The sequence below is a fragment of the Oncorhynchus kisutch genome, linkage group LG30, assembly GCF_002021735.2.
Source record: "Oncorhynchus kisutch isolate 150728-3 linkage group LG30, Okis_V2, whole genome shotgun sequence".
NCBI classification, from domain to species: Eukaryota; Metazoa; Chordata; class Actinopteri; order Salmoniformes; family Salmonidae; genus Oncorhynchus; species Oncorhynchus kisutch.
In genome coordinates, this window is record NC_034203.2 from 28,089,875 (window position 1) to 28,110,534 (window position 20,660).

The window sequence follows — 20,660 nt, forward strand, 5'->3', positions numbered from 1 at the left end:
GCAAACCATAGTCTGGCTTTTTTATGGTGGTTTTGGAGCAGTGGCTTCTTCCTTGCTGAGCAGCCTTTCAGGTTATGTCGATATAAGACTTGTTTTACTGTTGATATAGATACTTTTGTACTTTTGTCCTTTGAAGGATTTGCACTTTTCGCACCAAAGCACGTTCATCTCTAGGAGACAGAACGCATCTCTTTCCTGAGCAGAATGACGGCTGTGTGGTCCATTGGTGTTTATACTTGTGTACTATTGTTTGTACAGATGAACGTGGTACCTTCAGGCGTTTGGAAATTGCTCCCAAGGATGAACCAGACTTGTGGAGGTCTACAATTTGTTTTCTGAGGTCTTGGCTGATTTCTATTGATTTTCCCATGATGTCAAGTAAAGAGGCACTGAGTTTGAAGGTAGGCCTTGAAATACATCCACAGGTACACCTCCAATTGACTCAAATTATGTAAATTAGCCTATCAGAAGCCATGACATCATTTTCTGATATCATGTCTTTTTAAAGATTGTTTAAAGGCACAGTCAACTTAGTGTATGTAAACTTCTGACCCACTGGAATTGTGATACAGTGAATTATAAGTGAAATAATCTGTATGTAAACAATTGTTGGAAAAATTACTTGTGTCATGCACAAAGTAGATGTCCTAACCGACCTGCAAAATCCATAGTTTGTTAAAAATACATTTGTGGAGTGGTTGAAAAACTAGTTTTAATGACTCCAACCTAAGTGTATGTAAACTTCCGACTTCAACTGTACACACACAGTGAGAAGTGCAGTGGAAAAGAGACCGCATGGGAGAGAAAAACATGGATCCCTCCTGTGGTTTGTGTATTGGAACAGGTGAACAGTTTGTACTCCAGAATAGCCATTACAGGCGCTCTGCAGTGTGGTTGGAGCTTGGCTGGAGTTGAACGCAGTGCGGCTCGACCAAATTAGCAGCTTATTTTTCCCTCTTGTTTTAAAATGCAGATATGAACAGTATCCCGCTGTTACATTCTTATTGCTTTTTCTATCCACTTTAACTGTCATAGACATTTCACATAAAATATCCCCAGACCTGATTGTGACAAAAATATATTTACAAATGTATGTAGGCTTATGTTAATCACACAATGTTCAGTCATTGCTTTGTGTTGCCTGCCTTTTGATACATGTTCACTGTATTGTATAGGGCTTGCTGTTTGCAGGTGCCTTCTTTTGATAAAAAAGAGAAACTTTTCTGGATTAAAAGGTTATAATACAGAACAAGTAGGTAGTGGTGACTGAATACAGACACATAAAAGCTCTGCTTGAAACACAAACAGACCATGAGAGGGAGGTATATGAACAAAGGAAGATATCAAAGGGGGAAAAACAGATAGCGAAGCTAGTGCAGAAAGGGTTATGATAATTGTAATGTTATATGAACCCCAGAAACAAATACATTCCATTTCCAATTAATCTGCACAATTCATTGAGCTACTCTCTTGGTCCATTTAACTACCCACATGTGTACTATAATGAGCTGTAGACATTATGCCTAATTATGTATATTTGGACTGTGTTAAGAGGGCCTAACAAAAGCTTTCGAAGGGGACAATTACGTTTGTTGCTTAGTTACATCGTTAAAACTATACCAAATAAGTGCAGATTATAGTGGGTGAGAATGCACATGTAAACCATGGGTATTGTTGCCAAAATGCTCAAAATTCTATTCATTTGGAAATAGAAATGTTTTGCTTGGGGGGGGGGGGGGGGGGCTCAATGAAATAAACAAACATTTCCTTATGTCATTGTTGAGTACACACCTTGGTCTTAGTATCTTTCAACAAATAATCACAAATTTATTCCATTGTATCAGTGACATTGGTTTTATAAGAAGATGGTCAAGCAATAGCATACTTCAGAAGGGAACCTGGTTCTGTTTAAGATGCAACATTGTGTTAATAATCAATAAATCGTGTGCATATTCTAAACTCAACTCGCTTTACTAAACAAACATCAACAGAGGACATTCTAACCAGAATGGCCTCAGGCAAACATGATCATTATTCAATTCTCTGTGTTTTCAACCCATTTTTGAATGGCTTTTCAGAAAAACCAAACACAGACAAAAAGAAAAGGAGGAGTCTGAAATCTGGCCTCATCAAAAATAGGGGAAAAAGCCATGCCAAAAATATCATGGCAGATAAGCTGTCAAAAGTAGGACTGGGGACGTGAGACAGACACAACTAATGTGAACCCAGCAGTCTCGTCTTTCACTTCCAATACACAATGACTATGGGGTCTGGCTGATGGCGAGCAGACATGCAATAGAGAGGGAGGGAAATATGAATGCAACAGATGGGATTTTAAAATTCAGCGTCAATTGTTCATCAAAACAGACAAACAACAGGACATCTGTCTACCTGCTGGAGTGTCAATGTTCCTCAGCTCTTCTTTGTCCTGTGGCGGTGCCAGGTCCTCGTTCTCCTCCTCACAGCACGCCTCACTGGGGCTGTAGTGGCGGGGCCTCATCAGGAGAGACTTTCTCTTGTTGACGGGGGCGCCCTGCACCCCTTCCTGGGCGAGCCTCTTCCTAGCAGCCATAGACCCATATGTGCTGTTTTGGGGGGGGGGTGAATGAATAAAAAGAGCAACGGGGTCAACAAAAGGCCATAGCCGTTACTTTGAACTGAACGTGAACGTAAAATGTAACATTGTCAGTTTATTCCCCAACTGTATTTCAGGATTCAGAAAGTAAAATCAAGTGTTTTTTTGTAACTTGATTGAAAAGGTAAACATAAGGTTGAAGAAACTGTATATGGTCGAGATGATTAATACAAATGAAGTACCTAGAAGCGCAGTGAAGAGCTACAGGGCCAAATTCTATTATAACCGGTATTATCAAGATAAGAGAATGGCCAGCATACCACATCTACTAACAAAGGATGCCTATTTCATTCTGTATGCAAGGGCATAGAAACCTGGGGTGAATTAGAGGATACCTGTAAGTGTTTATTTTCACAAAGAGGTCGTGAACCCTTACCTTGGAGCCTGGGTGATGCAGTCAGCTGGAACTGTAAACAGAAACAGAAGTACGTCAGGTAAATAGTAATGTTTACATTTCCACTGTGGAGTGACTACGCATCTGGCTACTGGGGAAACAAGTCCCGATCAAAGCTACCGATCTACTGTACTAGCTCCATGTTTTTGATAAGCAGTTGTGAATGAATACACTGTGGGCCGACTACACTCATGGTAGTGGGGTGTTCCCCTAGTATGATTTTGGATTGTACTCTATCAAATGTTCTATGAAAAAATGACTTTTACAGCTACTTATCAAAATAGATTTTTTGCAACCTTTTATAATGAAATATTTTACTTCAACAAAAGCCTTCTGATATGATTAAAATCATCGTCAAGGTACCCTTTATATAGATTTTTTTATTTTTTATATCCACAACCCCAATCTGCTCTCCTCTTTCTGAGATCTGCTGTAGCTCATCCTCCTGACAGCTTTGACAACATCATCTGAAAAGGCAAATCGATTTTCCCTGAGGGCCATGCACCACAGATGCAAATCTCATTCTCATTCAAGTCCACCGTATTCCCATGAAGCACAACCCCATAATAAAGCTTCCATGAATTTCCCAGACATAGTAATGGCTCTGGTGCCACCAGCCAGACCTTAGAGGCTTGGAACACTAGCATAATGGCATCCCCCTGTCTAGGGGTTTTCAATCACACTATATATATTCACTCCTTAACGAATTTGAGCCACAGTTCCAATTTGATGAAGTAATTCCCCATCTGAATAAAATAATGGCAATGCAGTGCTCTTCAAATTGGTAAGATAATTTGTAAAACTGACAGTTGTAAAGTTGGATTGTTGAACTGATTCCTCCCTAGACCCCATAGATGTATAAGTGGAATGTGCGTGAATTGCTGAAGTGCTTAGTTACTGCTATTGATGTGCTTGCTTGAACATGGTAAGAGTTGTCAACGCTGCTGACCTTTACCACCGTTGCATGTTTGGAGTGTGTTTTCCTCTCCTTCTGAATCCATCTGTTGATAAAGAACACACAATGTATTCTTTAGCATGTAACACTCATTTCTAACAAAATACAGATTCTGTTGACAACTGAGACTGGAATAATGATGTTAACATTTGCTCAGCAGATGCTGTATCCATCCAATTTGAGGGTTCTTGACGTTAGTGGTTGAAGTTTATTTGAAGTAACTTTGAACCTTCCTATCAACATTACCCTATATTTCCCGGAACATTTATGTATTTACGTGTTGATTATCTGCGGCATTTAATGGGTGTAGTCATGAAAACACATGTAAAAGCAAAACACCGACCGAAGGTGAAGTTAATAAAACAAAATAAACTTTGAGGTGGAAAAAAACATCATAATGCAAAATAATGACATTAAAGTGCAGGTGGTGGTACAGACAGACAACAGTGTGTTTAGACCAAAATAGTTGTTCAAATCCATCCACTCTCCCTCGTCACCATCTCATGTGGATCCCAAATAAAACCTATTAAAGGTAATTATTCTGGGCTGATGGCAGTGTATAGTGGTCACAGGCCAGTGAAATTTGTGAGTCACAGGATAGATACGCTGTTACTTTTCCTGGTAATGGGAAACATGACTTCTCTCTCTGGTTTGCTGTTGTGATTGAAGGCACTGACCTGTCATACATTTATAATAGGGGAGCAGGTGTGGCAGTGATGGACCTTCATTTACTTTAATAAACCTTTTATGTGCCACACTCTTCAATGCCACGCCGGGCCCTCGGAGGACCTGCTCATAATAGGTTCATTACTTTTGATTACTAGGGCCCTATTGAGACAAACAACTACCCAAACACTATAGATTACATTCTGTAAAAACTAATTTACCTCATTAGTTCATTACAATTTTTCCATCATCGTATGAACAGACAAACAAACAGACAAGAGATACTCACTCATTTTGTATACATTTTTTTATTAAACAAGATTTGTATAGATAGTGTATGTGTTACATTGTCTACAATAATACACATTAATTTCAATTTCAAATTCAGATAGTGTAATTTCACAGATTGACTAATATTTTCACATTAGGCACTTCTGTGTTACTGAGAGGCAACACTCACATTATGCAAATCTACTTGTTTTAAACACTTTTTAAATATTTCATAACATAACCTCTGATTTAATGCCTTATTAATGCTCTGTACATGAACCATTTAAATGCCTCTATCTTACAAATAAAGCCAGAATATCATGTATTTTGAAAATACTTATTTGAATATATTGAAAATACTATATTGAATATAATAATGCTTCTATCTTCGTAAGATACCTGATGAACTTGGTTTTGACTCTGAGGAGTATACACTTGACTGATATTTTGTCAGTTCATGATTTTTCAACTGCGCTCAATATGTTAGTTAGAACGTTCAATTACATACTGTATTCCTTCAAAGGCCTGTATCTAGTCTTTCTAGGGAGTTGTTCCTAGCCACCGTGCTTCTACATCTGCATTGCTTGCTGTTTGGGTTTTAGGCTGGGTTTCTGTACAGCACTTTGTGACATCAGCTGATGTAAGAAGGGCTTTATAAATACATGTGATTGATTGTCTTCTGAGGGGAGATGGAGAAACAGCTCAAACTTTTTGTGTTCAGGTATTATATGTTCTGCTTTGTGAGCAGCACAGAGGTTCTGAGAGGGTATAGAGCATGTGCTTTTGACACCCATTCGACAAAAGCTATTGTTGGTCCTTCACAAACTCAAAGCTGTACCTAATTCTGCAGAGGATGAATCAGAAGTAATGAAGCAACGTGGAAATCTCCTATGGACGTTTCCGAGTAAGAGAAGTAGACATGGAGAGAACACATGATGTTCAATGAATATATTTACACAGGCAGAACAAATACTGTAGATACAGTACATGCTATTCAAATAAGGCTTTGTTTGTATTAAATATTTACTACACTCTCAGGTGGGGATTTGTTTGTGTTATATATTCCTGACAATGCACAAAACTATAACACACACATGATAGATCTTTGGTGGTCATTGGTACAAAATGTTTTCCCATTTCTTTATGGTTGACATTATGGTCATACTATTTTATCCAAGGCTGTCTGGACATTCGCATGGTTTCAGCCAGCCATTTCGGACTTAGGAACGGCTTTCAAAAGTAGAACACTGGGGCTACGATTACACAGGGAGCCCAATTCTGATATTTTTTTCCACTAATTGGTCATTTGACCAATCACATCAAGTCTTTTTCATAGCTGATTTGATTGGTTAAAAGACCAATTAGTGAAAAAAAGATCAGAATTGGGCTGCTTGTCTAAATGCAGCCTGGGAGGCACGGTCACATTCAACGTAGAGTAGGCTACAATACAAGTGCTGTGGTATAAAAATAAAGCAGCAGACTCAACATACTGCATATGTAAAACAATATCTGTGTCACATATTTTGCGGGGGTCAAAAGAGCATTGACACGACACTGCTAAACATGCTGCTTATCCAGAACATCATGGCTACCACTTCCATTAGCCATACAAATACATGAAAGTGAATTGGTAAAATATACTCCCCCCCCCCCCCCCCTTATTGTAGAGGGCATCAACTAGCTCCATGCTCTTTCATCCTAATGTATAGTATGCAAACCCATCACTGGAAAATATATCATCAAATTATATTAGGCCTACCTTTATTTGCAGTTTTTGGGGAAATATATACGACGTGCTGCAAGGTCCACGCAGTCCACCTTGGTCGATTTGTGCACAATTCTTGACTTTTTTCAGGATGTGAGCATGAAATTCATTCTCTGTAACAAAAAAACAACAACAAAAAATATACCTTTAATAAAAATAGATATAGGCTTACAAATCAAATGTGGAGTGGAAAGAAACTAACTTTTTACTGATTCTCAAGTTCCAAGTTTTAATTGTAGTAAACTGTAGGTTAGTTAACTAATGAATCATATTGATAATATTGTTCTGAATGCTAAAGGTGCTGATAGACACTGTTGGTGAACGTGCAGTCAGTCAGAGATAGTGACGGGCAGGAAACAAGATAATACCTCACATGGTTGAATAAGGACCAAGATGCAAATTGATTGCTTGACAGAGATCAAATTGCTCACAGTCTCATTAACACAAAACATCCAAGAGGGAAAACAAGGACAAACACAATGAGTACATTAAGCCTCTTCACTTCACAGATCTTATTACAGGAATTATTTATTTCTGTTAGCTTTGGAAAAAAAAGGAAAAAGAAAAAAACATCTTAATTACAGCACTCAGAGCATTTCCCCTCTGCAAACCAAAAGGGGGGGACTCGGGAATCATTAGCATAAGAAAAAGAAAAAAAGAGACTCACTACTATTTAAGGAAGGCCGGTGGGTTTGTCATCTGCTGAATCATTTTCCTGCCCCCCAACACAACTAGACAAATAACGTCTTGCTCTCTGAGGACTATTTGCCCATGTATGGGGCAGATTTCTCTGGGGATACTGAGCAGAGTTGCCTAATGCCTGATGCGCAGGGTTTCTATGTGATTCTCTATGTGCTAATCTGGCTGCTTTGCATGCTGTCCTTGGGACCAGCCCATTCCCCACCCTATTCCATCTGCTACCTTTCCCACCACAGAGGATAGGAGAGAATGGGCTGTGACGGACTGAGACTGGGAGAGGAGAGGGCTTCCCAGTCCAACAGTCATGAATAACCATGGCCTCACACACCGTTTGGAGAGGGGTTGAATGGGGACTGCTTATACGTTGGATCTGTTACTTTGGATCCAACTGTGGTTTTCCCTGCTCTAATACATAATATAAATGCAATCAAGCATATTATTGTTCATAATTATTGTTCCTCATAGCCGTACAAACTACAAGTGGCTAAATATACAAGTATGAGGTTATTTGTGTTATTGGAAATCAACTTCAAAAAGGTTAGCCATTGACAAGGTCATGCATTTTTGTATATTGCTGATACTGAAGCTACATTCTACTGTTTAAAACAACTACTACTACAGGTGTAGGAGTGTAGTGTATTCACGATTTAAAAAGGTTTCTAAAGACTTGATTTGCCCTAACAAAAAATGGACCAACCCCTACAAAAATGTCCATTAATTATAATCCACACAAAAATTCACATTTCCTGTTGCTGCAGGATTATTTTCCTGCTGTGAGAAACTGGTCAAATTAAGATCCTACATCTGTGCAACTATGACAACTAATACTGTGGCTGATTCCTAAGCCAAACGGTACTTGTATGTCACCATCAATACAAGTGGTGCTGTTACAATTTTTACCCACCCAACAACTACTGTAAAGCTACTGCTCCAACTAATAGTGATATTCATTAGTATAATAATAATCATCATTAACCTTGTCATTCAAATGTCCCCTTGTTCCCAGCTTATCCCTGCACTTGGGACACCCTTGTGTAATTAACAGACACTATAGTGATAAAGTAAAACCGAGTCAATGGTACTAGTGGTACTTAATTTAGAAAACAATAAAACCTTACAGTTGGGTAAGTAAAAGTGCGAAGACCATAAACATGAATTACTTTGCTTACATTTCCTTTAGATTGGAGCAGATGCAAGATGATAGCTAGGCAAATGAGAATAACACCAAATAAGGTTTTAAAATGTCATCTCCCGCATACTCCCCTAACCAACTGCTATGATTAGATTACACTTTTAACATAATTACTGTCTAAAGCTGTGTGGAAACAATGCATGTAGACAGAAGGGCTCTATCTGAACTGATACTATCCATTCTCTACTCATTGAGCCTTTTCTCTTAACCTTTCTTCAGCAGTATCATTTTGAATTATGGGGATGGGTAGATGCTCTATGCAAGGTCACTGTCTGTTCGGTACCCGCTCCCTCCCCTCCCCTCCTCCCTTGTTTTTGTTTCCTCTTCCAGAGGCAGACTATACGAATGAAGGGTTAAAACTGGAATGAATTTAATTATGGAATGAATGGAATTATAATGCGCCCGCAGCAAGTTTTCCTCCTTATTTATTAAAGCAGCTGATGGGCCAGGTTTGATGAGCCACTTCTGGCATAATTGAGTCATCACACAAAGAGGGTTCCTCGCATTCAGAGAGGTTTTATCAGCAGCAAACAGACCTGATTACTGGCAATTACACTCTGATCTAGAGGAAGGAGAAAAAAGGAGGGTAAATGTGCGGGGTAACTTCTGTGTTTATAGTTTACCCCGGGAATAATTTCCAGATTAATTTGACATGCTAAGTGTTTTCTGTTTCTGCATAATAAAGTGCAAACAGCAAACGATAGATAGTACAATTTACTTTCATATTTCCTTGTAATGAATGTCTAAGTCTATACGGTAAACTGATCATATTTTTATATGTCCACCGTGCTTAGAATCAGCAATATGTAGTGTTTAAAAAAAAGAAAAGTGTGCTTTACAATACGCTGGTTGCTTGTGTGCAGACAGCGATTCCTTGTCACTGGAGAGCCACACTGAGATGGTATATGATGATAAGGAACACAACTGGTTTCACCACCTTTCATTGAAATGCTAATTCATTCATAGTGTAAGAGACTATTTTGATAAACAAGTTTTTGAAATAATTATTTTCATTTGCGGTGCTGCGACCAAGCAGCCATCAGATGCCCTCTGTTTAAAAAGCTAGCAGCTGGACATTAGAATAATAGCTAAGAAACGTTTCAGGAGAGGGAGGGTGAAAGCGAGGAAGGGGGGGGGGGCTCTGATTTTCCTATTCATATCAAAGCCGGCGCTTAAAATGATGGTGATTCTTTTTTTATACAAGTGCATTTTATAAACTCTTGAAAATAATAATAGGGTAATGTTCCTATAAAAGTAATATATTTAATATTCCTTAAATATAAACAAATGTGTCCAAAGATTTTCAGTTATTGGTGTCTCTCTTATGATGCAGAACTAATAAAGATATGATTGAACTAATAGTTTGACCTCTCAAGCAACACCTCTGTGTGCTCCAATTGTACTGAACATAGTCTTAAGGGTTATACAAGTTTAAAGTGTCATACAGAGTAGTTTGCTCTTTGTAACACTCCAAACTCATCCCATCAAAAATCTCACAGTATACCTCTTCCAATGAAAGATTGAATATTCAGTACCATGAGAAGATGATGGAATGGTGCTAAATACAGTAGAACCAACTGTGGACAGTGACAGCAAATAGGCTAAAGAGACTAACACAAGCTAAACCAGGTAAGGTATGGAGGTAACCATACCGGACTTGCCCAATTCCACGCTATTTCTGTACTGATAATATAAGTTCAAAGACAGAGTGAGAAGGAGAGAAAACGTATGAACAATCGCCAAAGTGTAGAACACCAATCCATTCACATAAATACAGTAAAAGGGAAACAGAATATCTTCTGATCAGTGGGCACTTTTTACACACCAAAATCCTCATAGAGATGCGCTTCCGGACTTCCAGAAACAACTGTGATTTCAGACATAACCATCTCCAATGCAGCCATCCTGGCCGCCAAGCAAAGTGTTTGTCTCATGCCAAATGAGTACTTTTATACGGGGCTCTACAAACTGGCTTCTGTCTTATCACTTCCCCAAGACTGAGAAGCTTCAATAAAGAGAACGAGGCTCCACAGAATTCTTAACAGACAATTAGGAGCCTGGCTGGCCAGCCACTATCGCTTCAATGATTTGTTATGATGGCATAACTACAGGGGAAACTTGTTATTGGAGCCAGTTAGCAAAGCACCCCATAAAAGAGTCAGACGGTGACACCTGCGCTGAGGTGATTTAAAAATCTTGTAATCGCTTTCCAAAGTCATCCCAAAGCCTTCCCTTCTAAATTGAGTTAATCTGGACCAGGTCCACACAGTCACAGTGGCACAAAGTCCAGATTGGTTCTTCTTGTTCAGCCATCAGAGACATTTTTTTTTTCACTAAATTTGGGGCACTTTTATAGTTATATTATTCTATGAAAGATGGCTTTTTAGATGAATTGCAATTAATTATCAAATATCAATCTCAATCAGAACAGAAATGTTGAATATTCAAAAACAGCATATTGCTTTGTTTTATGGAATGTTTTCCTACCATGCTATCTATAACTACCAAGACTAATAATAACCCAAAGGAAATTAAACCTGTATCACAGGATTGCAGCTTCTACACAATCAATTAACACCTACAGTGCCTTCAGAAAGTATTCATACCCCTTAACCTATTACACATTTTGTTGCGTTACCGCCTGAATTCAAAATTGATTACATTTGTTTCTCTCTCATCCAGATTCAAACAATACCCCATAATGAAAAAGTGAAAACATGTTAATTGAAATGTTTGCTAATTTATTGAAAATTAAACACAGAAATATTGCATTTACATAAGTATTCAAACCCCTGAGTCAAAACATGTTAGAATCACCTTTGACGGCGATTACAGATGTGAGTCTTTCTGGTTAAGTCTGTAAGAGTCTTTGCACACCTGGATTGTACAATATTTGCATTTTTATTTTATTTTAAATTCTTCAAGCTCTGTCAGAGTTTCAAGCTGATTTAAGTCAAAACTGTAACGAGGCAACTCATGAGCATTCAATGTCGTCTTGGTAAGAAATTTGGCCTTATGTTTTAGGTTATAGTTTTGCTGAAAGGTAAATTTGTCTCCCAAGACTGAACCAGGTTTTCCTCTAGGATTTTGCCTGTGCTTAGCTCTATTCCGTTTCTTTTTTATAAAATAAAAAATTCTAGTCCTTGCCGATGACAGGCATACCCATAACATGATGCAGCCACCACAATGCTTGAAAATGTGTTGCCCCAAACATAAGGCTTTGTACTCAGGACATAAAGTACATTTATTTGCCACATTTTTTTGCAGTTTTACTTTAGTGCCTTATTGTAAACAGGATGCATGCTTTGGAATTGATTTATTTTTAAATTTAACCTTTATTTAACTAGGCAAGTCAGTTAAGAACAAATTATTATTTACAATGGGGCGGCAGGATAGCCTTGTGGTTAAAGCGTTGGACTAGTAACCTAAAGGCTGCAAGTACAAATCCCCGAGCTGACAAGGTACAATTTGTCAAGGTTAACCCACTGTTCCTAGGCCAAAACTAAGAATTTGTTCTTAGCGGACTTGCCTTGTTAAGGTAAAAGGTAAAAAATAAATAAAAAATGACGGTCTACTGTCAACAGGGGCAGAACGACAGATTTTTACCTTGTCAGCTCGGCGATTCAATCCAGCAACCTTTTGGTTACTGGCCCAATGCTCTAACCACTAGGCTACCTGCCGTCCCAGAATATTTTTTATTCTGAACAGGCTTCCTTCTTTTCACTCTGTAATTTAGGTTAGTATTGTGGAGTAACTACAAAGTTGGTCAATCCTCAGTTTTCTCCTATCACAGCCCTTAAACTCTGTAACTGTTTTAAAGTCACCATTGGCCTCATGGTGAAATCCCTGAACTGTTTCCTTCCTCTCCAGCAACTGAGTTAGGAAGGACGCCTGTAGGTTTGTAATAACTGGGTGTATTGATACACCATCTAAGGTGTAATTAATAACCTCACCATGCTCAAAGGGTTCACTTTGAAATTATGGGAAAAAGTCTAGGGGTGTGAATACTGTATGCTACGTTAGTTTGCATCTTTCAAATCGTTATTGAACATACGTTTTTCAAAACACTAACAAGGACTAATTCATTGACAGGTGTTTGGGAGAAAATAAGTTCCAGCCCGGGTGTCTGTCATCACTACAGAGTAATCCTGGCCATTGTTTCTTTCCAAGGAGACCCTTTTCATGCAGGAGGAGGGTTGCCTGAATGCTACCAGGTGGTCGGCAATTTGGAGAAACGTAGTAACCGTTCGAGCTAAATCCCGTGCCACAAAAGGCAGGTCTCCCATGCCCAGAGGCCTCCGGGTGGGAAAAGTTTACCTAGAAAAAACACACACAGTACACACACACAGTGTGTCTGAAAGGAGCCAGGCAGCGCTGAAGCATTGATTCCTAATCAGATTGCACTGAAGTGAACAGCTCGCATGGCAGCTGTAGTTTTCCCAGGGTTAATTACCTTTCACTGCTCTCTAAACAAGTCAGCTGTTCCTGTCATTAAACAACTCCACTCCATCTCTGCTCCTCTGTCCTGTCCTCCAAACACACACACTTTAAGTGTGCACGTGCACGTGCACGCACATACAAACACACAAACTATTCCCGTCTTCTCATCCTCCACAGCCACACACATCCATATATTTACAGTACATGGAGCTCATAGAGAGCAAACTGGGAAAAAGGGAAATGTATCCAATAACCACTTGGTCACTTTACTAATTAAGAGGTGGAGTCAACGGCTGTTAAAATAGAGGCCATTATCCTTTACTTTCAGCTACAAACATTTATTTCTGCTTATGCAGATGGGACGCTGAATTCCCAATACTATCCACTCGCCCTGTCAAAGGAGGATAATACCAATCTGTCAAGGTCTCATGTCGTTATCTGGCTCCCAATCATACTAATTGAGTATATAAAAGGAAGTAAATTATCCAAATAAACACACACACACACACACACACACACACACACACACACACACACACACACAGGTGGACAGGCGCTTGCACACGAGCGTGCACACCCACACAGAAAGAGTTCAGCTGTGCTGTCATAAATTCTGAAAAATCTCCCAGCTCTCTGAGCTCCATGGCTCAGGACGTTGGGGGAGTTTTAAGTGATTTCACTGTGTGGCAAAATCCCCTGGCCACCTGGATTACAAACTCTAGTCCTTTAACTCATGCCAGTATAAATCCGTGTTAACTGGGATTTACCTCTGGCATATGAATTCTCAGTCTGCGTAAGCTTTGTTTGGAATGAGTTGTACATAAGTATTTTATGCCTTATAGAGATGCCTGATGGTGAATTTCTTATTTTGTTGAAAAAAGGCAAGAAAATTGTTATAAAAGTGTTGTAATTTACTTATTCTAAATGGGGAAAGTAAATAAAATAGTTTTCATTGACCATGTTATGAACATTATTCCAAACCAGGAAAAAGAGTGAAATAATACAAACCTCTGTGCAGTTAAATGCCTGAAACCATGGCAATGTAGGTTGTAGTCCTACATGTGTCAAAAAGTTAGTAATGTGTACTCTTAGCCAGGCTGTTGCTAACATTGATCATGCTTAATATCATGGTGGTTATCGAAGTGACCGTGATATATTTAACACACATGGCAGGAGCAGCCCTAGAGGATCTGAATTAAGTATTATGCAAAATCTATACAATCTCCTCTAACACACACACTCTTCTGGGATAGCCGAGTTAAACCCTGACTATAGTATTTTGTACTTAAAGGTTAGCAGGACTGTTTTGTGAGTTTGAACCGAGCTTGCCAGATCAGCAGATGGTCTGTGATTATGATTATATGCATCAATAAAATGTAAATTCGAATTAACTCTAGGGTTTAATAAAAAATGTGGACTTTAACCCACGCTGCAGTCTGCCGGTCGTGCATGATATTTTGATACAATATAAATGATGTAGGATACATAATATACTTATATGTAAAACAACCAGCTGAGAGTACCTGCAAGCATAGGACAAGTACAAGGCAGTGACAGGTCTAAATGTCAAATTCAGGAGTATGGTTATACATACAAAGAAACGTCTACGTATTGAATTGTCACGCGCAATAACAAAATGTCTAAGCCAGAAATTAATTTAAGTCACGAATTGAATGCACGAATATGAAACTACCATCCTGTGATGGAAAATAGAAGCTAAGGCACAACTTGTAGTAAAAAGTCACTTAAAAAACATGCATTGATAATATTTTCTGAGTAGAGCTGTAAGTAGAGCTGGAAAAAGACAAAACTACAGTACTTCCATAAAGAAGACATCAGACGTAAGTTCAGGGGGAAAAGAATAGAGAGGGTTGCTAGCGAGTAAAGTTACAGTTAGGAAGCAAGCAAGAGGAAACAGCTGGGTCTTGTCCTCTGTCACATTAGCCAACATGTCTGGAAGTGACAGTCTCCTTAGGCACTGCGCTAACCTTTCATGAATCTATTTATCTGTCGAGAGCACTATTTACTCTGAGACTGAAAGCTCTGCATTCACTAAACAGGCACAGATACACTCACTCACTCACTCACTCGCACTCTCATACGTAGACACGGAGACACAGAGACATTAACATTTCCGACAGGGCAGAATTGTTAGCCTGACTTACCATGCCCCTGTTAGCCTTTGTTTTGCCTTTCATAGAGGTGATGGTGTAGAAGGAAATCGAGGTGGGGTGGGTGGGTAGCCAGGCTAGTCCAGTGTGTCACTGCCGCGAGGTTTGTGTTTGTGTGTGTGTGTGTGTGTGTGTGTGTGTTTGTGTGTGTGTGTGTGCGAGGACACTGTAATATTCAACGGAGCCACTAAGCTCTTTTTGTAGCCTTTGTGTCATTCACTTAACGACCAATCTCATTAGCTAGCGGGCTACAATGGGCTGAATTATTTTCGGTGTAAATACACCACATGGTGACCCTCAAGGTAAGAACTCTGAAGGTCATTTTAAATCACATAAAAGATGGAATCCCCCTCAAAAATCTATACCAAAATAATGAACAGATTGCCCCTAAAAAGGCTTGGAAAATGGTAGATATTCAGTATGATGTTTGATATTGACAGTTCATGATGGCTTTATATATTTAGAACACGTGATTATATTTATACATTTATAAGTTAGTGTATGTATGTATGTATGTATGTATGTATTTATGTATGTAACGATAGATCTGTGTATGTATCTACGTAATAATAATTTTGGAGATGCTTATATTGCAAGAGCGCATTATACACGTGTGAAATTTAAATGCGTTTTTTGCAACTCCCTCTGAGACACCCTCGGAGATTGGGGTCATGGCCAGGGTCAGCCATTAACAATACCGACCCTGGAGCAAATACGGTTAAGTGCCTTGCTCAAGGGCACATCGGCTGATTTTTTCCACCCTGTTAGCTCTGGGATTCGGACTAGAGACATTTTGGTACTGGCCCAACGCTCGAACCGCTACGCTACCTGCCACATACATAGCTATGTATTTACAGTATGTATGTATGTATTTACAGTATGTATGTATTTACAGTATGTATGTATGTATTTACAGTATGTATGTATTTACAGTATGTACAGTGGGGCAAAAAAGTATTTAGTCAGCCACCAATTGTGAAAGTTCTCCCACTTAAAAAGATGAGAGGGGCCTGTAATTTTCATCAGGTACACTTCAACTATGACAGACAAAATGAGAAAAAAAAATCCAGAAAAGCACATTGTAGGATTTTTTATGAATTTATTAGAAAATGATGGTGGAAAACAAGTATTTGGTCAATAACAAAAGTTTATCTCAATACTTTGTTATATGCCCTTTGTTGGCAATGACAGAGGTCAAACGTTTTTTGTAAGTCTTCACAAGGTTTTCACACACTGTTGCTGGTATTTTGGACCATTACTCCAGGCAGATCTCCTCTAGAGCAGTGATGTTTTGGGGCTGTTGCTGGGCAACACGGACTTTCAACTCCCTCCAAAGATTTTCTATGGGGTTGAGATCTGGAGACTGGCTAGGCCACTCCAGGACCTTGAAATGCTTCTTACGAAGCCACTCCTTCGTTGTCCGGGCGGTGTGTTTGGGATCATTGTCATGCTGAAAGACCCAGCCACATTTCATCTTCAATGCCCTTGCTGATGGAAGGAGGTTTTCACTCAAAATCTCACGATACATGGCCCCATTCATTCTTTCCTTTACACGGATCAGTCGTCCTGGTCCCTTTGCAGAAAAACAGCCCCAAAGCATGATGTTTCCACCCCCATGCTTCACAGTAGGTATGGTGTTCTTTGGATGCAACTCAGCATTCTTTGTCCTCCAAACACGACGAGTTGAGTTTTTACCAAAAAGTTATATTTTGGTTTCATCTGACCATATGACATTATCCCAATCTTCTTCTGGATCATCCAAATGCTCTCTAGCAAACTTCAGATGGGTCTGGACATGTACTGGCTTAAGCAGGGGGGGGACACGTCTGGCACTGCAGGATTTGAGTCCCTGGCGGCGTAGTGTGTTACTGATGGTAGGCTTTGTTACTTTGGTCCCAGCTCTCTGCAGGTCATTCACTAGGTCCCCCCGTGTGGTTTTGGGATTTTTGCTCACTGTTTTTTTTATCATTTTAACCCCACGGGGTGAGATCTTGCGTGGAGCCCCAGATCGAGGGAGATTATCAGTGGTCTTGTATGTCTTCCATTTCCTAATAATTGCTCCCACAGTTGATTTCTTCAAACCAAGCTGCTTACCTATTGCAAATTCAGTCTTCCCAGCCTGGTGCAGGTCTACAATTTTGTTTCTGGTGTCCTTTGACAGCTCTTTGGTCTTGGCCATAGTGGAGTTTGGAGTGTGACTGTTTGAGGTTGTGGACAGGTGTCTTTTATACTGATAACAAGTTCAAACAGGTGCCATTAATACAGGTAACGAGTGGAGGACAGAGGAGCCTCTTAAAGAAGAAGTTACAGGTCTGTGAGAGCCAGAAATCTTGCTTGTTTGTAGGTGACCAAATACTTATTTTCCATCATAATTTGCAAATAAATTCATTACAAATCCTACAATGTGATTTTCTGGATTTGTTTTCTTCTCATTTTGTCTGTCATAGTTGAAGTGTACCTATGATGAAAATTACAGGCCTCTCTCATTTTTAAGTGGGAGAACTTGCACAATTGGTGGCTGACTAAATACTTTTTTGCCCCACTGTATGTATTTACAGTATGCATGTATGCATGTATGTATGTATGTATGTATGTATGTATGTATGTATGTATGTATGTATGTATGTATGTATGTATGTATGCATGCATGTATGTATGTATGTATGTACATGCAGTATCTATGTATGTATCTCAGGTACCAGTCAAAAGTTTGGACACCTACTCATGCAAGGGTTTTTCTTTATTAGTACTATTTTCTACATTCTACTATGAAATAACATGTGTGGAATCAAAAGTGTTAAATCCAAATATATCTGAGATTCTTCAAAGTAGCCACCTTTGTCTTGATGACAGCTTTGCACACTCTTGGCATTCTCTCAACCAGCTTCATAAGGTAGTCAACTGGAATGCATTTCAATTAACAGGTGTGCCTTGTTAAAAGTTAGTTTGTGGAATTTATTTAATTCTTAATGTGTTTGAGCCATTCAGTTGTGTTGTGACCAGATAGGGGTAATATACAGAAGATAGCCCTATTTGGTAAAATACCAAGTCTATATTATGGCAAAAACAGCTCAAATAAGCAAAGACAGTCCATCATTACTTTAAGACATGAAGGTCAGTCAATACCCAAAAATGTCAATACCCAAAGTCCTATCGCTAAAACCATGAAGCGCTATGATGAAACTGGCTCATGAGGACAGCCACAGGAAAAGAAGACCCACAGTTAGCTCTGCTGCAGAGGTTAAGTTCATTACAGTTAACTGTGCCTCAGATTGCAGCACAAATAAATGCTTCACAGAGTTCAAGTAACAGACACATTTCAACATCAACGGTTCAGAGGAGACTGTGTAAATCAGGCCTTCATGGCCGAATTTCTGCAAAGAAATCAATACTAAAAGGACACCAATAAGAAGAAGAGATTTGCTTGGGCCAAGAAACAAGCAATGGACATTAGACCAGTGGAAATCTATCCTTTGGACTGATGAGATTTTTGGTTACAACCGCAGTGTCTTTGTGAGATGTAGGGAAGACGAATGGATAATCTCTGTACGTGTGGTTCCCACCGTGAAGCATGTAGAAAACAGTAAAAATGAAGAAAAACCCTGGAATGAGTAGGTGTGTCCAAACTTTTGACTGGTACTGTAAGTAAGCATGTGCATTAGTTTGTAGTATTAGTATTAACTCGTACAACATTTAATTTAAATTCATTCCAAAACTTTCATACACAAGTAGATAAAAAAAAAACATTTAAAGAAATTGTGAAGAAACATGAAGTGAAACCATTCGACAATAAAATGTCAAACAGACAAAGGCTGGACATTTTCAGAGAATGTTCTAGACATTTTACTTATCTTTTCACTATTTCCCTGATGCTGTGTTTCTGGTGCAGCAGAACTATAATTCCATGTAACATTAGTTATTGTAAGTACTTGCAGTCATGACAGCTGTCTATAAGCATCAGGGACATGTCTATTGGCCAACTTGACCCTTGTTAGAAAACAAAACACAAAAAGAGAATAGTGCAGCCTGGGACTGTTGTGCAGGGTCACTGGAGATTTTCCAGACAAACGCAGCAGAGGGGGGGGAGAATAAAAAGGACAGGCTCAGAATCTCATTTTAACAGACCGCACACAATCTGGGCTCCCACAGAACTATCTCTGCCTGACCGCTTTCTATTTATCCCTTATCAGTGTTTACCAACCGCTAGTTTTCTTTCATTCACACTGTGAGGCAGTTCTCTTACTATCAGTCAACAGCTGACACCGTGGAACAGCCTCAAAGGCAAGAGGAAGGGATCAAAACTAAACCAAAGCTGTTTAAACAATACAACAGAGGAAATAAATTCATAAATCCTAATTCTTCTCAACCCACAAGGGTACAAGCAGATCCTTTATAGTTAGGCCAACAAACAAAACCACAGCCAATGAGGTAACATTACAATCAAGGTAAATTCTAAAATATATTTTGAATAAAAAAAGAGCTGAAAAAAATCCCATGTAATTTTAATAAGGGACATTGCTTATAGCGCCACCATGTCAAGCATATAAAACCCCTCACTAAAAAAACATTACATTTGACATGTATTCTCTTTAAAAAGAATACTACCTGTAATGTATTTATAGATCAATTATATTCAGATGATCTTGGTTAGGTTACTATATATGTTTTAAATAATATTTCAATATTTCCTATTTATCACTAAATACTTCATAGTCTGTGCATCAGGAAACCTCTAATTGCAACATGGCAACCAGGAAAGTATAGTCTATCCCAGTCAGACTCATTTTAAAACAGATATAACCTTAAGTAAACTTATCTTCAGAGGAGTACTGCTTTATCATTATATAGAATCCATTGCATATATTTATGTGGGTTTCAAATTAAGTTGATATAGCCAAAGGACAAACATGGGTTACTAAACAGATAGTATTTTTATGCCTCCTTTCTGAAATCCTCTGCATTATAGATCTATTAGAGGGCCTGTTTTAGACATTAAAAACACTTGTTTTCTGTCAATTCAAGTGATATTAATTTGGCCCAAACAAATCACACGCAGCAAAAGGGATCATTCAGCATTGTCATAACAAATACATATTTATGTTGTACATTTAGGATTGCAAATGTATTCCCAATCATACAAACATCACACTTTCTCTGGAATACTGTTCAAAAGTGAAGTAATTAATTACATTTATCCTTTCCCCAGCTGCTCAAGAGCAGATGGAACATTTCTGAAACCTTGCTGAATTAAATCCACATAATTCATTTTCCTAGATTAACTAAGTGAAGTTTGAGTGGGGAAAAACAGGTAACACAGTACATGTTGGATGGATATTTACCACCATGTTTGCTACTGTAACTCTTTGCTGCTTGCAGTGTTTCACAATGCATGACAGCTACTTTCTCTATATTTGACTCAATCTGGAAATTGAAAAGTAAAGAGTGCTCTTTTCTTGAATAACTCTGTTTGAAT

At 38.8% G+C, this 20,660-nt stretch overlaps 1 protein-coding gene across 7 annotated transcripts in view; it reads right to left on the reverse strand.

Annotated features, from left to right (window-relative positions):
* The window catches only part of LOC109874720 (suppression of tumorigenicity 18 protein), a 61,539-nt gene that overhangs the window by 20,284 nt on the left and 20,595 nt on the right, over positions 1 to 20,660 (reverse strand). For all 7 annotated transcript variants that reach the window (XM_031809986.1, XM_031809984.1, XM_031809983.1 and 4 more), the window contains exons 2-5: positions 6,680 to 6,798; positions 3,979 to 4,030; positions 3,012 to 3,042; positions 2,392 to 2,585 (exon numbers count right to left, since the gene is read on the reverse strand). In XM_031809986.1, the coding sequence (XP_031665846.1) occupies positions 2,392 to 2,585; positions 3,012 to 3,042; positions 3,979 to 4,030; positions 6,680 to 6,798 (396 nt within the window). The remainder of the gene's footprint in view (positions 1 to 2,391; positions 2,586 to 3,011; positions 3,043 to 3,978; positions 4,031 to 6,679; positions 6,799 to 20,660) is intronic.